This window comes from Lissotriton helveticus, chromosome 9 (genome assembly GCF_964261635.1).
Source record: "Lissotriton helveticus chromosome 9, aLisHel1.1, whole genome shotgun sequence".
NCBI classification, from domain to species: domain Eukaryota; kingdom Metazoa; phylum Chordata; class Amphibia; order Caudata; family Salamandridae; genus Lissotriton; species Lissotriton helveticus.
Genome location: NC_136070.1, coordinates 610,333,597 through 610,356,540, shown reverse-complemented (window position 1 = coordinate 610,356,540; position 22,944 = coordinate 610,333,597). Strand labels below are relative to the sequence as shown.

Genomic DNA, 22,944 nt, shown 5'->3' with positions numbered 1-22,944 from the left:
TGTGGGCTGAATCTTTGATATAGGATTTGTGCTGTTGAACTAAAGGTTTTAAAAAAGTATTTACGTACTTGCTCAGAGGCTCAAGAGGTGAATTAATAAGCTAACAATTGGTCTGAGTGGGTTCTTTTTTTTACACAACAGGGTTGAGATATCCTTTTTTAGGTTAAGCTGAATGTTTTTATTGAGATTTTAACGTAGTTAAGCCAATGGCTCATGGTAACTCTGCAATAGTGTTCCCTTACATTCAATAGTTCCATGACCCTTCTATCGTAGTCCGCCGTATCAAATATAACAACCCCAGACCCCTTATCGGCGGGTTTGATTGTTTTTGAGGCCAGAAATGGCTTCCTTATGTTTTTTGATGATATTATGAGCAATGGGCGGTTGATGTTCCCATAAGTTCCGAATTTTGGCTTCTACCACCTGTTAAAACACTTCAATTTTCTTTCCACCTGGCTAAAGTGTGGTGTGAAGGTGGATTTAGGTTTCAGACCGGAAATATTGGTCTCTTCCTCATATTCTTTATTTTCAAAAAATCTTGCCAATCTAATTTTTCTGAAAAAGGACTTAAGGCCCTTTTCCAATAAAACTTTGTTCACCTGAGTAGTGGGGGCAAAAGTGAAACCTTTCTCTAAAACTTGTAATTCCGTGGAGTTGAATATACGTTTAGAGAGGTTAATAATGGGAAATTTATTTGTCATTACCTCCAGTATTTCCGGTTCCTTGTTTGGCAATATTCCTCCTGAGGTTGATGCCTCACATTCTGGCCTCTCCCAAATCCCTGGTTCATTCTCTGTCCCCTCCTTGGGCGCTGATCTTAAAAAGAAGAAGGGAAAGAGAGTCCAGAGGACCCGGATCCATATTCTCCGACCAGATAATTCCTCCCTTGATCTCCTCTCATATTGGTATCCTCATCACTCCCTGATCCTGATGATTCAGAAAAAGTAATGTGTTTCCCGCCCACTCTATTATAAACGGGTCTTTGGTGGTGAGGTCTGTCCCATTTTTGTTCCTTCTGTTGTTGGTAATAATCTTTTTCTAAATATGGGTAATTTCCTTCAATGCTATATTTCTCTATATCCTTCCTGAGTTTTTTAGTTTTCTTATTTATGAGGTAGTCCCTACCCACTGATTTCTAACTCAAATTCTTCTATTTTTTTATTTGCCTCCTCCACCTCAGAGTTATTCTGAATTTCTGAAATCAATGGTTCTATTTCCTGTTTTTCTAGAATAATTACTTCATGTGCAGTCTCAATAATCAGTAAAAGCCAATCCCTACTACATCTGTTTGCTATATGGGTCCATGTTTCCAAGAATTTCCTATGTTCTATAAACAGCCCGGGTTAATTTCTAATCTGTAACCCTACAGGGATGACACCGGCCTTCACATATTCGATTGAAAACTTGGCATGCATTTCTGTACGAGTGAGTTTCTTTTTTAGATTAAGAATTTTTCCCCACTTATCATTATTATTAGACAAGACAGTGTTGAAGTAGGATCAAGTTGGGTTGTTTTTGAGGTTGAATTTTGGGGGGTCGTTAACTTGGGCACCTGCAGGGGGCAGTGAAGAATTCTTTTGCATGTCTGGGAGGGATAAGAGGTCCTTGGGTAGGTCTGACTTTATCGATTCTGTTTTTGAAGAGAAGAAGGGGGCAAATCCATCACAATTGGGTAGAGTGTCTGGGATAGCCTTAGGGAGAATGGGTGCGCTCTTGGTTTGAGCTTTGATAAGATCGAATAGCTTTTTGGGGCGGTTCTTGGCTTGGTCTAGTTGAATCCTGAAGAAGTCAGTTTTAGATTTTCTGATCTTTCTAAAGTAGGAGTTTCTGGAGGTTCTTAATAGCTTGAGGTGGTCAGCTGAGGGTGCGAATCTCCAACGTCGTTCAATTACTCTTAAGTGAGCGTCTCTCTTCATTTAGCCTCCAATCATACCAAGGTTTTGAGTCTTTTGTGGAAGTTCTTTTCAGTTGAAGAGGGGCTATTTTGTGTCTAGTAGGTTGCTCATGGAATGAAAGTAGTCATTGGTCAGCCCCTGGACATCTGCTAGGTCTTCCGGGGGACATAGTAGGTTTGAATTAGAGGATGCTAGAAGGTCAGAACCTACGTTTTTCAGGTTTCTCTTCCAGATTTTAGTTCTCAGGGGTTGTGTTGGAAGTCGTTTACCCGATTCCATGACTTGGAATGTAATGACGTGATGGTCAGACTAATCGCAGGGGAGGATCGAGTTGAGCTGTGTGGAGTCCACTTTGGAGATTAATAGGCGGAGAGTTGCGCCTTTGTCGTGTGTTGGGCTGTTACATATTTGGTTAAGATTAAGGTCTGAGAGGAAAGTTTTGAGGCTGTTTACCCCTGGGTCGTTCGGGTCATCTTAGTGAAGGTTGAAGTCCCCCAGCAATATTTTCTTATTTTGTTGGCTGTCATTTGATGCAAGAATATCCATGAGGTGTTCTATGAATGTGAGGTTATCTCCAGGAGGGTGGTAGAATGTGTGTAAAGTACATATTTGTTTGTTATTACTAGCGATGTTTACGCAGAGGTATTCACATGAGGATAAAGCGTGGACATTGGAGTTGGTCACTGTTAGACTGTTCTGATGTATGCAAGCTATACCACCACCTGGCCTATCCGTTCTGTCTAGTCTGGTAATGTCATAGTTAGGGGGTAGTAAAATGTCCATGATGGGAGTAGATGCTTCATTTAGCCATGTTTCCGTCAGGATTAGAATGTCTGGTTCGTTAGTGAGTAGCAGGTTAGCTATATCGGCTGCATGTCTAGATGCGGATCTCCAGTGTAGGAGAATAAAATTTAGCCGCGTTTTGTTGGACGCATATATTATGATAACCCAATCTCATAAGCAATAAAGCTATTAGCAATTTTTACTCTATAGAGAGAATAAATTAGTGAAAATAACTATGGCTAAAAAATCTTGTGTTCTTACACAAAATTTTGAGAATTTGTGGACATAACGTATGCTAACCATTTCATGGAAGATTTATATAAGTTTTCGGTAAAATAACATGTTTCGCTGAAAAGTGATGATGGCTTCACAAGGAGTCACACTTTTTTGACCACACATCCCATTAGGCAAATTGCAGTGTGTATATATAGTTTTGACAGTCTGTACTAATTAGCAAGGGGTCTACAAATTGCTGTCCTGGAACCCTTATCTCAAGACTTGAATTTGGCATGGGTTACTATAATCTTTATTTAAAATCACAAGTCACGAAAATCATTTGGTTTTGATGGTGTTCCAGAAACTCTGCTTACGGTGGCTCTTAATACAGGAGAAATTCTTTCACTGAGTTTTTTGATAATGCCTTGGTTGGTAAAAATAGCCCTAATTGTTGGCAGAGAAGTTTGCTTACCTTCATTTCAAAGTGAGTAAGCCTCCATTGTTATATTAAGTGGTTATTGTAATAATGATAGTGATAGTCGTGTATAATAACAATCTAATATTATAGATTGAAACAGGAAGAGTCGGTCTTTGCTGTTGAGGTAGATTTTAAGAAGAGATCACCAACAACTGACATTTTTGATCCCTTGATTATCTGTTGAGGAAAGTCATTGACCAGTCGTAAGGCCAGCGATGTTATATTGTGTTCTTTGCTGTCTTTGACTGGGCTCTAATTTTCAAAAAGTGTACCCTGCCCCACTCGAGACCTTGGGCTCCTATCCCCAAAAATACAAATAATACATGAATGTACTCTTGACAGCATCTCCTTCTGAGGGGTACCTTCTAACAAATATTTTTGTGTAATGATTTCAAAGTATCAGTAGTCAAATACTCTCTTTCTCAGCGTTTGGAAAATAAGACTTTGTGCCATAAAAATATTTATTGTATCTCCATTTCCAAGTATAACAAATATATATCCACTTCAGAGGCAACAAAAACAGCTGGTGTGTTTTCGCAGAACGGACCCGCTTTTTGCAGGCAGTGTATTCTAATTTATGTTTGTTAAAGACTGAATTATAAATGTTTTGGTGGTTCTTGTTGGAATGGTATGATAAATCTGTCTAGCTTCTTGTCTGTATCATCTCCTTCAATCAATCAATCAGGAGTTTGTATAGCATCACTACTCGCCCGTGAGGGTCTCATGGCGCTAAATTGGGGGGCGGGGGGTGGGGGGGGCGCTGATCCGTCTGGGCATGGAGGTTCAGTCGAAGTGCCAGGTCTTGAGGTCCTTCCAGAATTGGGTCAGCAACGAGAATTGCTTGAGTGGAGTGGCAGTGTGCTCCAGGTCTTGGAGGTGAGGTAGGAGACAGCTCTTCTTCAGTTCTGATCTGTGGGACGGTGGCCAGGACAAGTTGGGCGGAGAGAAGTTGTCTGACGGGTATGTGGAATGAGAGGTGGTAGTTCTGATATGCTGGTCCTGCATTGTGGAGAGCTTTTTTAGGCATGTGAGAGGAGCTTGAAGGTGATTATGTTGTTGATTGGGAGCCAGTGGAGTTGTCAGAGGTGTTGTGTTATGTGGCTGCGGCGCGGGATGTCGAGGACCAGTCTGGCTGCGGCGTTCTGAACATTCTGTAGTTTCCAGAGCTGTTTCTGGGTGACGCAGCGCAGAGTGCGTTGCAGTAGTCAAGTCTGCTGGTGATGAGTGCATGGGTCTTTCTGGATTATGTGGGGATCCGTTTGAATGTTTTTTTCGAAGCAGGATGAGAATACGGCGTTGATTTAGCGGTTCATTGTGAATGAGGACTCCAGAATGATGCCGAGGTAGCATCCATGGTCTGTGTGGGTGGGAGGGGTTCCCAGTCCGGAGGTCCACCAGGAGTTGTCCCAGGATTAGGGGGTTGGTCTCATGTTGAGTATTTCGATCTTGTCCGAGTTGAGCTTGAGGCAGATGTCCTTCATCCAGTTGGCAACAGCCTTCATTCCACTGTGAAAGTTGATTCTGGCAGCTGTGGGTTTGTTGGTGAGGAAGAGGATCAGCTGGGTCTCTTTAGCATTGGAGACGATCTTGAGTTCGTGGTTTCTGACTATTGCCGTGAGGGAGGCCAGGTAAATCTTGAAGAGGGTGGGTCTCAGTTGAGGAGCCCTGGGGCAGTCCGCAGCTGATCTCTGTAGGTTCTGAGAGGAACAGCTGACTCACTCTGTTCAGGCGGTAAGGAAGGAGTGGATGCAGACCAGGACATTGTCGCAGATGTCGGCGTTGTGGAGTTGCGTGATTAAGGTGGGGTGTGAGACGGTGTTGAAGGGGCTGAAAGGTCCAGTAGGATGAGGGCTGCAGTGTCGAGGAGGGAGCGGATGCCGTTGGTGGCGAGGACTGCGGTCTCAGGGCTGTGGTTGCTTCGGAAGCTGAATTTGGAGATGCCCAGGACGTCTCCTTTATAGCAGGGACGCCATACGAAGACAATTGCCTTATCATGGGCAGCATTGTAACTTGAAAGTTCTGCAATTGGCTACTCCTCATCGTGGCAACACTCAATAGGCACCTTTTGATTCTAAATAATTTGGACTGTAGAGACGATATAGATATCAAACTACATGGATTTATCATGCCGCTCCAACAAGAGCCACCAGAATAATTATAATTCAGTCCGGGGCTTAATTGGATGAGGTACTACTGAAAGTATATCGACATAATCTAGAACACAATGCCTTTAAAAAGCAGACCCATGTGAGGAAATACGTGTCAGCTGTTTTTTTAGCAACTGAAGTGGACTGATTTTTGTTGTATGTGGCGATATTATAAATGTATTGAGGCCACAAAAGACTTATTCTCCAAAGCAGAAAAGAAACATTGCAAAAACAGAGTATATGACTCTTGGCACTTTGATACCATTACATGAACACGTTTGTTAAAAAGGTGAAAATGTTGCTGGTAATTGTGGGTATGTGGTGCCTTAGTGCGTGGCACACTTCTGTCACTAGGCCATTTACATATCTACAGTTTTAAGAACACGTCTGCATGAATTTAATTTTTTGTAGTCTCTCTGAACCTTACAACGTAGTATGTGCATGCCTGGAGCAGCCTCGTAATAGAGATGAATCAAATATTGTTTTCAGGCCAAACATTGGAAGTTAACCTTTTTTAATCCCTTCTGTTATTACTAGACGCAGTCATTATGGATATAGTTCCTGTGGATCTCTAATGTTAACTGAGAAAGGGACGGTATGATGCATAGCTCTAAAACACACATGGTGATATGACTAAATCAAAGTTATGGTATTTGTGATGGGTAAAAATAAGCAAACATGATAGTTGTTTTGGCAAAAATTAGTTCCAGTTTTAAAATATTCTTATTTGGGCCCTTATTTCACCCTGCTTTTCACTGGACATCACATATCACAAAAGGTCCAGCAGTGGTATTAGCTAATACAAAAGAACAGCGAAAAATGCATTTTAGGTCCACATTACTGACACTCCAAGAAATTACCAGGTGAATGAAGAATATCAACATATTGAAAACCCCGTTCCCCACTAATTCCCTATGTTGGAGTTTCACCTGGACATTTCGACTTCCTAGAGCATGTGTATTGACCGGGTAAGAACCTGACTCCGGTGTTATATCACTTTTATAGACCCATCGGATGAGTATGCCTGGTTGTAACTCTGAAGCACTTTCAATCAGACATGGAATTAGAATAGTATATATTTCTTTCCAGTAATACCTGTCCTTCCTCTAAATATTCAGTGACCGGTACATTTACTGTTCTGACTCCAAGAATAAGTAATTTGTCTCTCAGGTTGCCCAAGCTTTGCATTTGCAGTTAGAATACATATATTTTTGTGACGTGGAATAAAATGTGACCATATATTTGTACCCAGAGATAAAAATAAACAGTACACCATACCTCCTGGACACATACTAAATTGGCATGTACACGGGTCAGTCTTTATTTATTTGGAGGAAAAAGACATTGTTTTCAAGAGTCGTTTTACAGGCTATCCAAGTTGTATGAGAAAAGGGAATGAAGGTGGGTGCTGATCTCTATATGAGGACTGGTTGCCTTAAACCTGATGGCATGATGCACTCAAAATGGAAGACCAGAGGAGCACTTTTGGAGAAAGACCTTACTTATCGGCGAGAACAGCTTCAACATGCTTTGTACATTGCATCCAGCCTTTATAAATGAATATACGAATATCATGCTTTAAAACCAGTAACAATGAAGTAAAGTATTTATCCTCTTATGTGGCAAAATATGTGTTTAAGGTTCAAATTTCACTTCCTGTAGTGCTCCAGAAACGTAAAAGAAATACCCATTTATTTCTGGCAATCTTTCCTTCTCTAGGCATTTACAGCTATTACCAGAATTGTTGGTAGCACCACACACCTCTTGTTACAATCCAAAAATGCCTCCAGCTTCTTTGGCATGCTTTGGCCTGCTGCATGAAATTTCCGGCAATGATGGGCAAAAGCTGTGTTTCTGCTCAATATTTCTCATAACCGCATGATGTTTTTAAAATACTGTGGAAATGGCTACCGGTAAATTTAATCCCACAACTGCCAGTTTTGCAATAATTTACAATAGTTAAAAATTAAAAATGTTTTGTCTTTTACAATTCAACATTTTAAAAATCCTTCTGCACTGTACTTTGTGCGAAACCTCCCCCAACAGTAAATTCAAATGTATATAATTGATTATCATATAGACAGATGGTAGCTAAAGAATTGCATAGTGTAAGCCTCGGCCCCCTCTCTATCCCACCTACCTCAGAGGTACCATTCCCACAGACCCTACCTAGTCACATTCTGGGCCATAACTGTTAGCATTTGAAGCTACCTAATTGTAGTTCTTGTCTCAGGGTATATAAGGTTCCAGTCAAACATTTCTAAAGTGTACAGTCTGGTTAAGCATATGACCTCCCTACAGCCTCATTCCATATAGTCCCCCGAAGGCTACAGTCACCAGAAAGTAACCAGAGACACAGTTGTCCCATCCATTACTAACCCCATTAATTCACTAGACATGAAGATCATGTCAATGTGTGAATGAGTCTTGTGGACCCAAGAAATGTAAGTATAATCTTCAACTGCTGGATGCATCATATTCCATAAGTCTATTAGTCCTAAGTCCCCAGGTATTCAATCATATCCTGTGATACGTTCCTTGTGTCTTGTTGCCAGTTCCCGACCTACCCAATGTTTCCCTCATGCTTTGTTTGAAGTCTCCTACTATGCTTGTGCCCTTTGTGAAGGCTTGTAATTTAAGTAGAATTGTGGCCATGAACTTCTCCCGCTCCTAGTTTGGCACGTAAATTAAGCCTATCGTAAAGGTGTTATCTCCCACCCTGCAGTTCACAAAGACTTATGGTTCATGATTGTCTCTCATGGTCTCGGGTAGCATTATCCTCGCTGAGTTTCTTAACAAGACTTCTACCCCACACTTTTTGTCAGCAGCTGTGTCATAGGTTTGGGCTGTGTAGTGCTTTGATTTGAACTATTGTAGTTGCCTCTTTCCAAGTGTGTTTTCTGCAGAAAGACCTCTTTCATTTTCTCCTCCTCTGGCCCGGCATACACCCTGGCTGTCTTTCCAGGTGAGTTTATTTCCTTACGTTATATTTTTCTGCCTCTGTCTGGCACCACCCCAAACCCCTGACCCATAACTATTCTGTATGTGCCTCTCTCTCATACCTTAACCCTTAGCCCCTCCCTGTAAGTTCCCTTAGCTCCAGAAGATGCAAAACACAAAACTAACTCAAGCAGTCTCTTATACAAACCAAATGAATGCTCACATCGTTGAGCATATGATTCAGGGGCCTGTACCATGACCACACTCTTGTAGAACTGTTAACTCTAGACATAAGACCAATAAAAGTCTTCTATGTTACTCCTTGGAGCAATAGTGTAGCATTCTCATTGGTTCCACGATGCAGGATTGCTTCTGGACCCTTGCAGTGTCCGTCTACCCATGTGTGTTCTTATTTGTAAGCCAATTTTGGTGCAGTTAATTGCATTCCCTAGTCTTTCTCACTTTGGGGGAATCTATTCTATCTCTTCAGGTGCTGCCTCTGTGGTTCCATTCATTCCCTGTGTTTGATGTGCTTCTCATTTTCTGTGGAGCTTGTAGTGACCCATGTGAGTGCCTTCATCTCATTTTTTACCAATTTGATATGGTGGTACTCATCTTTAATTTGGAATTGTATCCCATCTGGAATTGTCCAGCCAAACCACGTGTGATATTTTGTGAGTTCTTCTACTATTGGTGTTAGTGGTTTGTGTTTGGGCAGGGTGAACTCTGAAATATCCCACAGTAGGAAGACTTATCTCCCTGAAAGTTCAGGGTTGCATTTTGTTTACAATATATTGTTTATATTTAGCATTTTTATTTTATTTGCAATAGACAAAAGATTGTCAACCAGGTAACCAGCAACAAAAATGTTCACCCATCCCAGTACCCCCTCTTCCTACCCTCTCCACAAGGAACACCTATTGTTCTGGTTGTGCAGTGTTACGAGGGAGTGTCTTTGGAGAAAGACTCTTTTGGCAGATCAGTGTCTTTGAGGTTGTCTGTGTCAGTTTCCACTTCGACTCATTCTCCTCCGGTCTCCGTCCTCAGTAGCCCATGTACTTGCCATCATTATCCCATAACTCTCTATGTACAATCCATCCCTTATTTTATCAAATTTCGTGGGGTATCCTCTACCCTTCTATATCATTTTTTCCCTGGCATAGCAGATATTCATCTCCCACTTGCTCATTTTTAGACTTGTTCTGTTCTCCCAGGATGGTGCCACCTCTCTTTTTGCTAGTAGGAGGCCCACGTTAATCAGGACTTTCTGATAGAATGTTGTGTCTTATTCTCTCCATATTCCATATTCCCAGTAATACCAGGGAAGCCTGCACCTCAATTTGTATTCCCATGGCGTCCTCTGAATTACCTCCTCCCAGAATGGTTGAATTTTCGGCATGCCCAAAGCATGTGGAGGAATGTGCCCCTTTGTTCACTAGTGCGAAGGCCCATTTTTTCACAGGCAATGCCTATTTTGTGCAAAAGGACTCTGGTGTAGTAAATTTAGTGAAGTATTTTCTGCTGGATCTGGTGATATCTCACTTTTATTGCTACCTCTCTTGAAAACTGCAATGTGTCTCTCCGGTCAGCTCATCTAATTCCCCTATATTTGTTTGCCGATGTGTCCTTAGCTGTTCCATTGTGCCATGGGCATTTCTCATCAGTATAATATTTGTGAGGGAGATTGCCCTCATGGTCGTAGGGCCCTCCAGTTATCTACTTTTTAGGGGGAATTTTCAATGGTCTCCTTTCCCGGAGGGATCCTTGCTTGTAGCAAATGGCACAATTGGAGAGATTTAAGTCTTTGTGTGGGCACCATTTCTTATTCTATTCTGAGGTTATAAAATGACATGATCCCATTTGCATCCCAGATGTTCTCCAAAGAGGAGAGTTTTATGTTGTCACAGTGTTCAAACTCCGGTAGCCTCACCACCGGGAAAGGTTTTGTACCCAGCTGTAGGGGGGTCTTTAGTGCCATGCTCTTTGCCCATACATTTTCTCTATTGAAGTTACACCAGGTAGCTATTAAGGTTGTGGCTGCTTCTGGGATGCCAATCGCCACCTTGCCACCATATAATACATGGAAGTAGCCCTTCTTTCCCAGTGCTGTCCATTCTAGCATATATACAGGGTTGTCAAGTGATGCATATGCCCAGTCATTCAATATACTGATCTGTGTAGCTTTTGTTTCCAATGTATTAGGTAGAAAGCTAATTTCACCACTATGATCCATTGGAAGTGTATAATTTGCCTGTTTTCATGCTCCTGCCCCTTGGACTCTTTCCAAACGCACATTTCCTCTGAGATCCAATATTTGGGCGAACAATATTTGAAAGCAATTCATTACATCAGTCCCCTCTGCATCTTCTTTTATGTTGCAGATCTGCATATTACCTCCTCTGGCTTGGTGTTCCAAATCCTCACATTTCAATTGTATCGCCTTGATATAGTTGTCAACTGCCATCAGTTTACTCCTGACTTTATTCTCTCTGGTGGTTATAGTTATAGTCTGCATTTTCTCTTCCACCTCCATGGTCCTTTGACCAATTTGGTTCAGTTAATTTCTCAGTGCAAATATGCTGTCTGTGAGGCACTTTCCAATGTCTATGAGTTCCCTTTTTGGGTTCTCTTTCCATTCTTTTATCAGGTCTTGTAGAAGAGAGTGAAAATCCTCTTTGGTCAAGTCTGGCTCTTTTGTGTGCCATTCCTCTGAATTTCACACCTCTTAGCATGTTGGCAGGCCACCCTTAATCGACTGAGTCTGAGCTGAGTTCCCTTACATGAAGATCAACATTAGGCTTTCAATCATTTTTCATGGAGTTGGATGATGATTGCCTTTTCTATAATATTACCTACCCAGAAATGGCAGCTGGATGATAAATTGATATCTTTCGAGGTCATTGAGGATTGCCCATGCCATTTTCTGCAAATGGAAGACCTGTCCATTCTTGTGGGACTTGAGGAAGATATCTTAGTTGGGGGATGTATTAACCCTATTGAGAAGCGTTTTGAGAGCTTCGGTGGAGATGGTCTTTACTGCTGTGGCTGAGACAGTGTCATTAACAAAGGATGTCACTGAGTTCAGAAGTCTTGAGAGGTTATCTGTTGAAAGTGTCAAATTGGGTCCATTTGTGTGTTTTGTAAATAAGGTACTGTTTGGCAAGTTACTGGGACTTCTTTGTGGTGCACCTTTATTTTGAGTGTTTAAGGGGTGGGTTAGAAGTGAAATTAACATAGTGTTTATTGCATGGAGGAGTTCTCTGCATCTGCTGTTGATGGTGGTGAAGTAGGCAACCTGTTACTAGCCAGTATTAGGGTATCTTTCATAGATTCACATGCCTGAATCATTCCCCGTCGTCGGGATGGGAGTCCCCGGTACATAAGTAAAGTAATGTCTCATTAGATATAGAGAGCAATAGGCCTAAGGCCTCACATAGTAACATATCCAGGTCCTTTTGTAATAAGGACTAAACTCTTAGAGAACATCCAATCAGCTATCACCATCCTCTGGAACCTTCCTGGAAGGAGCTCTTTTCCCTCAGATTTTCTACTGCACGTTGTGCTAAGGGAGTCTCCACTGAGCTCTGCTCAGGTTTTCCTTGTTTCTTGGATTCAAGTGATTTTTCTTCAGGATTATCTTTGTCTGAGTGAAGTCCTATCTGTCTTCATGTCAGACACTCATACAAAAGGCCTTTTTAGGCCCTATGGTACCTGCAAAAAGAAAAGGTTACATGTCGATGACCAGCACAAAGACTGCCACTACTGTCTTTATCCGGACCATTCAGAAAAAGACTGCAAGGTATGTTGTACCTTTTCTACAAAAACACTTAAAGACCGTGAGGGAAGGCTTTTAACTTGGCTGCAGAGGCTTAAGGACAAAGAAGACCCTTGTCCTCTGAGGAGAGTGAGTCCTCATCAAAATCCTCCTCTAAAACTCCTCAAAAAAGGACCAGAGATACCTCTCTAGGTCCTTCTTCGCAGCACCCTCAAAAGAAGATGCAGAAAAAGTCTTCGGAGGCTTCAAAACCTAAGGATTTACCACCTAGCCCTTTGAATCCTCCGCCGAGGGTTGTACACACTTTCAAAAAGCCTTCTTCAGCCCCCCCCCCCCAGTCATCGTCGACGGCACATACCCCTTTGTCGTCGACTAACAAGATTAAGAAATCGTCGTTGACGTCGAGCACAGCGACGAGTGGTTCGTCGTCGATGATACGCACGTCGTCGAAGAGTGCACCATCAACGACTCTTCCGTCGTCTACGACGACAACTTCGTCGTCAACAGCATCGTCGACGAGAGGTACCTCATCGACGCCATTGTCACCATCGACGATTCATCGTCGACAACGAATATACCGTTGACGACCTCGTCGACGCCGCCTAAATCAAAGGTGGAAAGTACATATTTTCAGCTGAAATTTACAAAGCAAAATCTGACGCCTTCCCTTACATCACCCATCAGGGTCCAACCATTACTTCCATCTCATCTTTTGGATGAGGACGAAGACTCGGACGAGGACAGCATGTTCAGGGCTGCGAGAAGTCCCTCTGAACTTAATGTCAAATATCAGGAGGATTCTGAATATGACAAAGAAGAGGTGGAAGAACATCAATATTATCAGGATGAAAGCCATCATCAACAGCCACAGATAATTTGTCTTCCTTCAACCCTGGTCTCTGACCTACAATTTATGATTTCAGACTACAAAAAGAGGTTTCCTACCTCTGCCTAGTCTCCTACACCAGTTCTCTCTCCACCTCCGAGGGCGCAAGTTCCACCGCCACCTTCACCGCCTCTTACCATTGACGTACCTGTGCCACCGCCCCCTCTACGGATGATGAGGAGGAGTAACAACAAGAGGAAGGGGAAATTCAGGATACTCAGCCACATCATGACGAATGGGACGACTACGTTATCCTTCTTCCAACATCACCGTTGCCTCCTCAAGTGGACTTGCCTCCCGAAGATATAGGAGGCTTCCATAATCTCCTGGAAAGAGCAGCACGACGCTTATAACTTCCTATGCCTTCACACCAGCAGGACTGTTCCCTTTATGACTTCAGGGAACATTAAAAAAAATCAGTAAGATCTATGCTTATCATAGATAATATCTGGGATCAAGGCATAAAAATAATGCAAAACCCTTCCACAGTTCCTCCAGTCTTACCAAAACTGGAGAAAATATATAGAACCCCGGATAACGCTCCAGCCTGCCTTATAGGCCACCCCAAGCCTGATTCAGTCATTACTCAGGCAGCTCAACGGAGGTCAAAAAACCCTTCTGCCCCACTTTCAGCTCCTCCAGATAAAGAGGGTAGACGCCTAGACAATATTAGAAAACTTTTTTCTTCCAGCTTTAACGGTGCGGGCGTCTAACTCCCTGGCGTTATTGGGGCGCTACAACAGGCAGATGTGGTCAGACATTGCACCCTACCTAGAGACCCTGCCGCAAGAATCTGAAGAGGAGGCACGGAAAGTACTATTAGAGGGCGAAAGATCAGCTTCAGAAATTATCGATTGTGCGATGGACATCGCATCTACTGGTTTCCGCCAACTGGCTGGGGCGGCGGTCCTACGACGCCAGGCTTGGCTTAAGGCAACAACATTCCGGCCTGAGATCCAGACAAAAATTCTGGACATGCCTTATGATGGTCAACTCCTCTTTGGCACTCATATTGATGAAGCCTTTCAAGGAATAAAGAAGAATACAGACACAGCCAGAGCTCTGGGTACCCTTCAATATAAAAGTACCCCTTTTCGAGGCTCGAGAGGTAGAGGGCAATATTCCAACAGAGGAGGCTACCAACAGTATAGATCTTCCTACTCCTCCTCAAACCAACAATACAGGCCACAATTTCAGCAGAGGCAACAGGAACAGGCTTCATACAACAAGTCTTCCTTTCGCAGAAGGGCCGGACGACAGAAAGATTCCGCCCGACGCCAATGACTTCTCTCTACCGCCAATCTCCATTTCCTCTCCGCCTTCCAAAGTAGGAGGAAAAATATCCCACTATCTACAAAATTGGAAACAAATAACAACAGACCGTTGGGTTCTCCAACTAGTGCAATTTGGACATTCACTGGAGTTTGTGCAAACTCCTCCACAAACACCTCCTCAACCTATGGTTCACAAGCATTTACCCCTTTTACTCCTGGAAATATCATCAATGCTCCAGAAGGGAGCGATAGAACAGGTTCATGTTCGTTAAAGAGGTCAAGGTTTTTACTCCTGATTCTTCTTGGTACGTAGAAAGGAAAAGAAATGGAAACCAATACTAGATTTGAGAAGTCTAAACAAATTCCTAAAGATACATTCGTTTCGCATGGTCACCATTCAGGAAGTCCTGCAACTTCTCAATGTAAACGACTATATGGTATCCTTGGATCTCCAAGATGCCTATTTACATATTCCTATCCACAGAAGGCACAAAAAGTTTCAGAGGTTCCCTGTGGCCGGCAGACATTACCAGTTCCGGGTCCTGCCCTTCGGACTCAAGTCATGCCTATGCATATTCACAAAATGTCTCTCTCCAGTGGCTGCATACCTCAGACAGCAACATCACCAAGTCTTTCCTTATCTCGACGACTGGCTCGTCAAGGCACCCTCTCTCGACAGCACAAGGAGATCTTCCAGAGCCTGTCTACGGCTTTTTAAACAATTGGGTCTCACCCTCAACCCAGACAAATCAGTCCTACTGCCTTCTCAACGAATAACATTTCTGAGAGCTGTCCTGGATACGGTCCTGAAAAATCCTTCCAGTCACAGGAGCGACAACAAAAACTTCTACAATTGGCAGAGCGAATAAGGAAAAGAAAATCTCTTTCAGTGCGCCTATTCAAATCCCTCCTCGGAATGATGTCATCCTGCATTCTTCTAGTTCCCTACTGTCGCCTCCGTATGCCTCCTTTCCAGCAGTCTCTTTCCACTCAGTGGATTCAAGTAGACAGATCCTTCGAAAACATCATACAAGTGACTCCTCAGATGGTCGTTCCTCTCTGGTGGTCTCTTCCACAAAATCTCTCTCGAGACCTACCTTTCCTAACTCAAGCCTCTCCCCAAGTGATAACCACGGACGCATCTCTAGAAGGTTGGGGAGCCTTCCTTCAAGAGCTTCAGATCAGCAAAAAGAGGTCATCTTCAGAAGGAAAACTGCACATAAACCTCCTGTAGCTGAGAGCAGTTTATCTAGCCCTCCTAGCGTTCCTTCCCAGGATCAAAGGTTCTCTAGTGCTCGTCAGAACAGACAATACTACGGCGATGCACTACCTGAACAAACAGGGAGGAACTCGTTCACTATCCCTCTCTCAAGAATCTCAAAAAATCTGGAACTGGTCGCTTCAGCACAAAATTTCGCTGAGAGCGGAGTACGTCCCAGGAAAAGACAATACACTGGCAGATTCGATAAGCAGGCTGCAGACAACCTGCCACGAGTGGGAATTGAACCAGCATACTCTCAACAGCATCTTCTCTCAATGGGGCAAACCACAGTTGGATCTGTTTGCCTCCCAGCACAACGCCAAATGCCAACACTTCACAAGCTGGCATCCCCAACGGGGATCTCAGGGGAATGCATTTTCAATAGCATGGTTCGACGTATTTGCCTACGCCTTTTCACCGATTCCCCTGATTCCCAGGGTCCTCAGGAAGATGAAGGCTGAGCCCTGCACGCTAATCCTATTAGCTCCAGCATGGCCTCGCCAACATTGGTTCACGGAGCTCCTTCTTCTCTCCCTGCAACCTCCAATTCCATAGATGCCGTTTCCATCTCTCCTCAGAATGGATCAGGAACAAGTCCAACACCTGGATCCAGCATCTCTCAAATTATTGGCCTGGCTCCTGAGTTCCAAGAATGTAATGCTCTAAACATTCCTCCAGACTGCAGAGCAGTTCTAGCTCGGGCTCGAGCTGACAGTACAAATAGGACCTATTCCTTCAAATGGAAGAGATTCTGTATCTGGTGTAGACCTGCTAATTTGCATCCCCTCATTTCCTCTCCAGAAGAGATGTTACCATACCTTTTCCATCTAGCAACTTCAGGTCTCACTCATGCCTCCATTAAAGTTCACCAGGCAGCAATATCCCGTTTCAGGAGATCTTCTACAGGACCTTCTCTTTGGTCACATAGACTAATAAAACAATTTCTCAAAGGCCTATTCAGGACTTTCCCTCCTGTAAAGTCCCCACCTCCAACTTGGCAGCTCAATACAGTCCTTGCTCAACTTATGAGACATCCTTTTGAGCCGATACATAGAGCTGACCTCAAGTTCCTCTCCTGGAAGACTGCACTTCTTCTAGTCCTTGCATCCGCAAGACGAGTAAGTGAGCTTCAAGCATTCACAATACAAGATTCATTTCTTCATTTCAAGAACGATAGGGTAATTCTTCGGACTAATCCAAAATTTGTATCCTAAGTCCCGTCGGACTTTCACCTTAATGAACCTATTGTCTTAAAGACCTTCTTTCCAAATCCTCAAACACCAGTCGAATGAGCTCTACATTCATTAGATCTGAAACGCTGCCTTAAATTCTACCTTAACAAGACAAAAGCTTTCCGCAAGTCCAACCAACTCTTTGTGGCTTACAGTTTACCTAGAAAGGGTTTTCCCCTTACTGAACAAAGTATTTCTAGATGGATCTCTGGTGCTATTGTCTTCTGTCACCAACAAGCTGGCCAACCTTTACAATCAAGAGTTTGGGCCCATTCCACTAGGACAGTTTCTACTTCTATGGCACTTTTTGCTAGTGTGCCTATTACAGACATTTGCAGAGCTGCAACATGGAAGATGCCGCATACATTTACCAATATAAAGGCAGGGGAAACCCAATCAACCCTTGTAGGCTTGGGCAGTGAATATTTCAAGTCAAAATCTGCTACAAGGGACTTATTTTCTGTAAGAATTGAAAATTATTTGTGAGTTGTACATATGTAACACACTCAGGTGTATTAGCAAAATATCACTCTTGATCATTGGTTAGACTCAATCAAAGGAAGGAGGAGTAAAAACACGGAGATAGTAGATATATCTATCAAAAATGTATTTTAGTATTTAATATCGTGTCAATTTCCATCTTGGGAGACAAGATCACAAAAACAAATTCAAGCAAAAGCTGAGAACAGAGGAAACCCTTCAATTAACAGCTAACTCATCAACTCCTCATTTGTATTTGCAAAAAACCGAGAGTAATTGATACACAATGGTCGTTTGTTGGTGACTACGCAACACTTTAGGAGAAGATGAAAAAGTCGACGTTTCGGTCTAATGTGCAATCGTCTGGTAGACCATCATCAGTACAGAACATTTCATTGCTGGAAAACTCCCTTTATACTGGTATTCAAAGGCCACTTCCAAAGTAAAAATCGTCTTGAAAGTTCGAAAATGAATTCTCAGCAGGCATCTTTATGTTGGTTTTTAGAAGCCACTTGCCGATATATAATTTGTCTTGACAGCTCGAAAACGACCCGGCATACAGACGGAATACTTTGATTCAAAAAGATTCGCTGCAAATTCATTTTTCGAGCTGTCAAGACAAATTATATATCGGCAAGTGGCTTCTAAAAACCAACATAAAGAGGCCTGCTGAGAATTCATTTTCGAACTTTCAAGACGATTTTTACTTTGGAAGTGGCCTTTGAATACCAGTATAAAGGGAGTTTTCCAGCAATGAAATATTCTGTCCTGATGATGGTCTACCAGACGATTGCACATTAGACCGAAACGTCGACTTTTTCAACTTCACCTAAAGTGTTGCGTAGTCACCAACAAACGACCATTGTTTATCAATTACTCTCGGTTTTTTGCAAATACAAATGAGGAGTTGATGAGTTAGCTGTTAATTGAAGGGTTTCCTCTGTTCTCAGCTTTTGCTTGAATTTGTTTTTGTGTTCTTGTCTCCCAAGATGGAAATTGATTGTCACGATATTAAATACTAAAATACATTTTTGATAGATATATCTACTATCTCCGTGTTTTTACTCCTCCTTCCTTTGATTGATTCTAACCAATGATCAAGAGTGATATTTTGCTAATACACCTGAGTGTGTTACATATGTACAACTCACAAATAATTTTCAATTCTTACAGAAAATAAGTCCCTTGTAGCAGATTTTGACTTGAAATAAAGCATACATTTACCAAGCATTACTGCCTGGATACGGAACTAATGAAGGAGTACTCTAGGTGGCACCTCTATTCAGCACTGTGCTTACGAAAATCTGAGGGACTAGAGCTCCTTCCAGGAAGGTTCCAGAGGGTGGTGATAGCTGATTGGCTGTTCTCTAAGAGTTTGGTCCTTATTACAAAAGGACCTGGATATGTTACTAATGTGAGGCATTAGGCCTATTAGTGTCTATGTCTAATGGGACATTACTTTACTTATGTCCTGGGGACTCCCATCCCGAGGACGGGGAATGATTCAGGCATGTGAATCTATGAAAGATACCAATACTGGATAACTGCAGTTACAGGTAAGTAACGCATTTCTTCATAATGATCAAGCAACATGTGAGTCATGCTGTGGAAAGGCACCTTGTTTCTCAGGACTCACAAGTGACTTGAATAATTAACATGTCTCTTGAGCGGCTTTCAGACCGAGGGGCATTTTGTATATTTTTTGTTGTGGCTAGGAGCACAAATGGCAGTGACATAAGATGTTGAAGAAGCATATTTTTTCCATATTAGGCTGCTGAGGGGAAATAAATGTTTTCTGCCAAATCAATTGTGCGAAGAACTCAAGGCATCAAGTGCATATCCTTGACATGATTTGCTAGGCATATCAGAGGTATATCACTCTGGGATATTGTGGTCCTCCAAATGCCAGCCCACTAGATTCCCCTCAATGTATGCTCTGACCCCACCATTTTCTAATGTGGAGGTTCACAGTTTGTGCCCTTGCATTACTTGCCATCTGTGTCAGAAAACCATTGTCTCTAGAGAATACAAATAGTACAACGAAAGCAAGTTGTTGGCACCCCTCAGGCTCTCTAGCCAATATGACTGCACCTTGCCAAAAATAAACAAAATGCTTAATATTTTAGTGTCATGGAATATGGAAAAATCTGAGCCATGGTTTACCCCAGATGAGATAAATGTTCAACTCTTGAAAAGCGGGTCCATTATTTGCTCTGTCAATTATTTTTCAATCACAACACAAGAAATATTGGGGTATAACCTCCCATTTGTATGGTGCATTACACGTTGTCCAAGGAGTTGTGCTCCTTGCTTAATTTACAATTGTTGTTTGCTATTATTTCCTTATTTCCTGAAAGTACTTACTTTGTGTATACCGTCGATGTCACTTTATATTATTGTAGTAAGCCAATAAGTGTTTTACATTTTCATTTTGAGGCTTGATTATTGCAAGAACTGATATAGTTTTACGTTAACATCTCTTCTCACATCTCAGATTGTTAGCACATCTGCACATAGATTCTTGAATGCTTATGATAGGTATAGGTGTTCAAATTTTTTTCATGCTTGACATAAACACATCGACCTTGGTCAAGTCTCTTGAAATATTCTTTCTGATATTAAATAATTTTTCAATTTTGTACCCTGAGAGTCTCTGACCTTTTAAAATCCTAGTCCCAAACAAGTACGTCTGTGTCATACAACGATAACGTAGGTGAAGATGGAGGAGCTGGGGATTCGTTTTAGCGTGTACCTGGCCAGGTTGGATACATCCTCTTTGTGCTGTCTGGATTAATGTAACATCACTTGTCTTTAATTTCGAAAATATTTACTTAATGACATAACTTAGTGCCACTTATTTAATCAAGATGTGTTAGCCACTCGTGGCTTGAAACTCTGGCCTTCATGTTGCAGAGAGATCACTGCAGCATGTTCGCAATTTATTGAGCTACATCATGGGCATATTTCCCTCAAAATGTCTGAGCTACTTTTCTCTGCAAACCCTGGTTACCTTTGACTCTAACCCTGATATCCTCAACTCTGTTCTCATAGGCAATGGAATCCCAGATGGAGGAGTGGTACAAGGAGGTGGGGGAGTTGCAGGCCCAAATTTCATCCCTTCCATTGGATACCTCTAGCAAGGAGCTGGTGAACGATAAGCAGAATGTTGTGGGAACCCGCATTGTGCGCCTGATCGAGCCGCTGAAGGAGAGGAGGCGAATCCTGTTGGCATCTAAGGAGGTTCATCAAATCAGCCATGATCTGGAAGATGAGATTGTGAGTAAGACCACCAGTTTTCTTTTACTGTTCTTTGACCTTCAACTGATGAAACGATTCTGTGTGGGAAGTATTCCCTAAGTAAATGATGGGAGATGCAGAATTATGGTATCTATTAGAGCAATGGCTACCAGCAAAGTGAAACTAGGTCAGTATACAGTGTAGAGACAATTATGAGTTACTGCCTCAAAATGAGAAAAATGGTCTTTATCTCAGTCAGGTCCGAGAGTGTTGTATGTGAAAGCCTAACCAGATGGCCAAATTATGGTGCCTCCTATCCTAGCTTTCTAATATTAATATAAATGCTATGAAGGTAAGGACTTTATATTTCATGGTATTGGTTACCGTCATGCAACAGCATTGGTAGCATTTTCAATAAGACAAAACTTTATATTGAGAAAAGATCACAGGGCAACCTATAACTGAGCCTAGATTAAAGCAGCCTTCACAAATTGCTGTATAAAAAAACTCCCATGTGGAAGCACATGGGTACTAGAGGCAGACAGACAAGTCCACAAGCTTAGGATATGCGGGACATGGAGGGTTGGGCCATCAATGCAAAGATACTTAGCTGGCTTTCTGGCCTGATATGCACAAGCAAGTATGAAATCAGACTTTTAAGGTCAGTCGACTGTGGTCAGAATGCTTCTAGGCCATGAGCCTGGGTGTTAGAATTCATGGCTCCTATTTTAAAACGTTGCTGTGTACGCCCCCTTATGCCAAAAATATCCTCCATTGAGCCAAGGCCAGCATTTTGCCATGGGCGCCCCTTATACTCCATGGGTTCCCTCTTATACCAAGAATTACATATGATATGCCAGTCCTGGAATTTTGCTATTCATGCTATCCATTTATCATTGGTGACCCTTCTGTCAAAATGTGTCTCTAGTATGAAAGGGCCAGTATTTTTTTGTCATGTTTGGCCCCATCCTATATGCCACAGCTATCATTCTTTAGGACAGGAATTACCTAAGCGTGCACGTACGAGCATCCTTAGGTGTCCCATCCCAAGATTTACTTCCAGCATGCCTGTGCCACCCTTTTGCCATGAATGTCCCATCTATCAAGTATTATATCTTGTATTCCAGGTCCCTGCTTGTTAATAATTGCCTCCAGTATGCCAACACCAGTATTTTGCAAGGGCCAGAAGCAGACTCTAAAGCACACCGCATTCTTACTAATGCAAATTTACATACACTAACTCACACGCATTCTCAAATTTTCACATACTCACTCACTGATTCATTCTCACTCTCTTGCACTCAGTTTTACACTCACTCACAGATTGTCACTCATTCTTACACTGATTAACTCACAGCTACTCACTCACGCTGACTAGCACTCAATTCGATTTAAAATCTGTATTCTGTTGAGTGATAAAACCATAAAAGTGCAAATAAAAGTTCATGAGACTCACTAAAAAAAGGGTCCTTTGCCATATCAGTGTTACATCTGACATAAAGAATACAAAATATGTCACAGTGTGTTCGAATATTTTAAAACTCTGTGCCAGAAGATGACAAAATATAAAATACAAAATGTAAATTGCAGAATATAAGCTAAGATGGTGAATTGCAAACAGTAAAAAATTAACTAAAAACAGAATATCATACGAGTCGTACAGGGCTGGCTCTAGGGCAGTGCGACCGGTGCCACCGCAACAGGCGCTGATTTCGGGGGCGGTGGGGATGCCCTGTTTCAAGTATATTATGGTTTTAAAAGCACCTGCTGCCACGTTCCTTGCCTCCAGCAATGTTCAGGCAACAAAAAAAATGTCAAGATAACTACAATGATTAATGTTCCGGCTGGAGAGAGATCGGAGTTTTGTATAGTGGAAGTTTTGACTCATCAGAAGGTAGCGCAGAGTGTTAATATTCCTGCTGCAAAGAATGTGTACCACGCAGATCGCGAAGTGCATATAATGTAAATAGGTCCGTGGACTACTGCTTTTGTCAGAGAGATTCTTTTGTTCCTTGCAGTTTCTAAGTCAAAATCCTAACATAGAACAGTGAGCTATTAACTGTCATCAAAGAGCTGCATGCAAACTGCAAAGTATAGCCTTCAATTAGCCTAAAGTTGCAAAAAGGGTTTGTTTGGGTTGAAATCAATTCTTATTATTAACGAGAACCTCCAATCATGAAGTGACGTTTTAAATTCTGAGTTTGTGCTTGTCCAGACCAAGCACTCTTAAACTATACTGCCTACCAGTACGGATGACATGTGGCTCTTACACCTTTTACTCCTCTGTCTTATGTAACATTTCCTATACACTGATATACTCCCCTATGATTGATTGTCTCT

At 42.2% G+C, this 22,944-nt stretch overlaps 1 protein-coding gene across 1 annotated transcript in view; it reads left to right on the top strand.

The window, feature by feature from the left end:
- Window positions 1-22,944, top strand: part of SPTBN4 (spectrin beta, non-erythrocytic 4) — a 1,415,585-nt gene that overhangs the window by 543,793 nt on the left and 848,848 nt on the right. Inside the window, 1 exon segment of the mRNA XM_078660647.1 lies at window positions 20,419-20,643. Within this exon segment, the coding sequence (XP_078516773.1) occupies window positions 20,419-20,643 (225 nt within the window).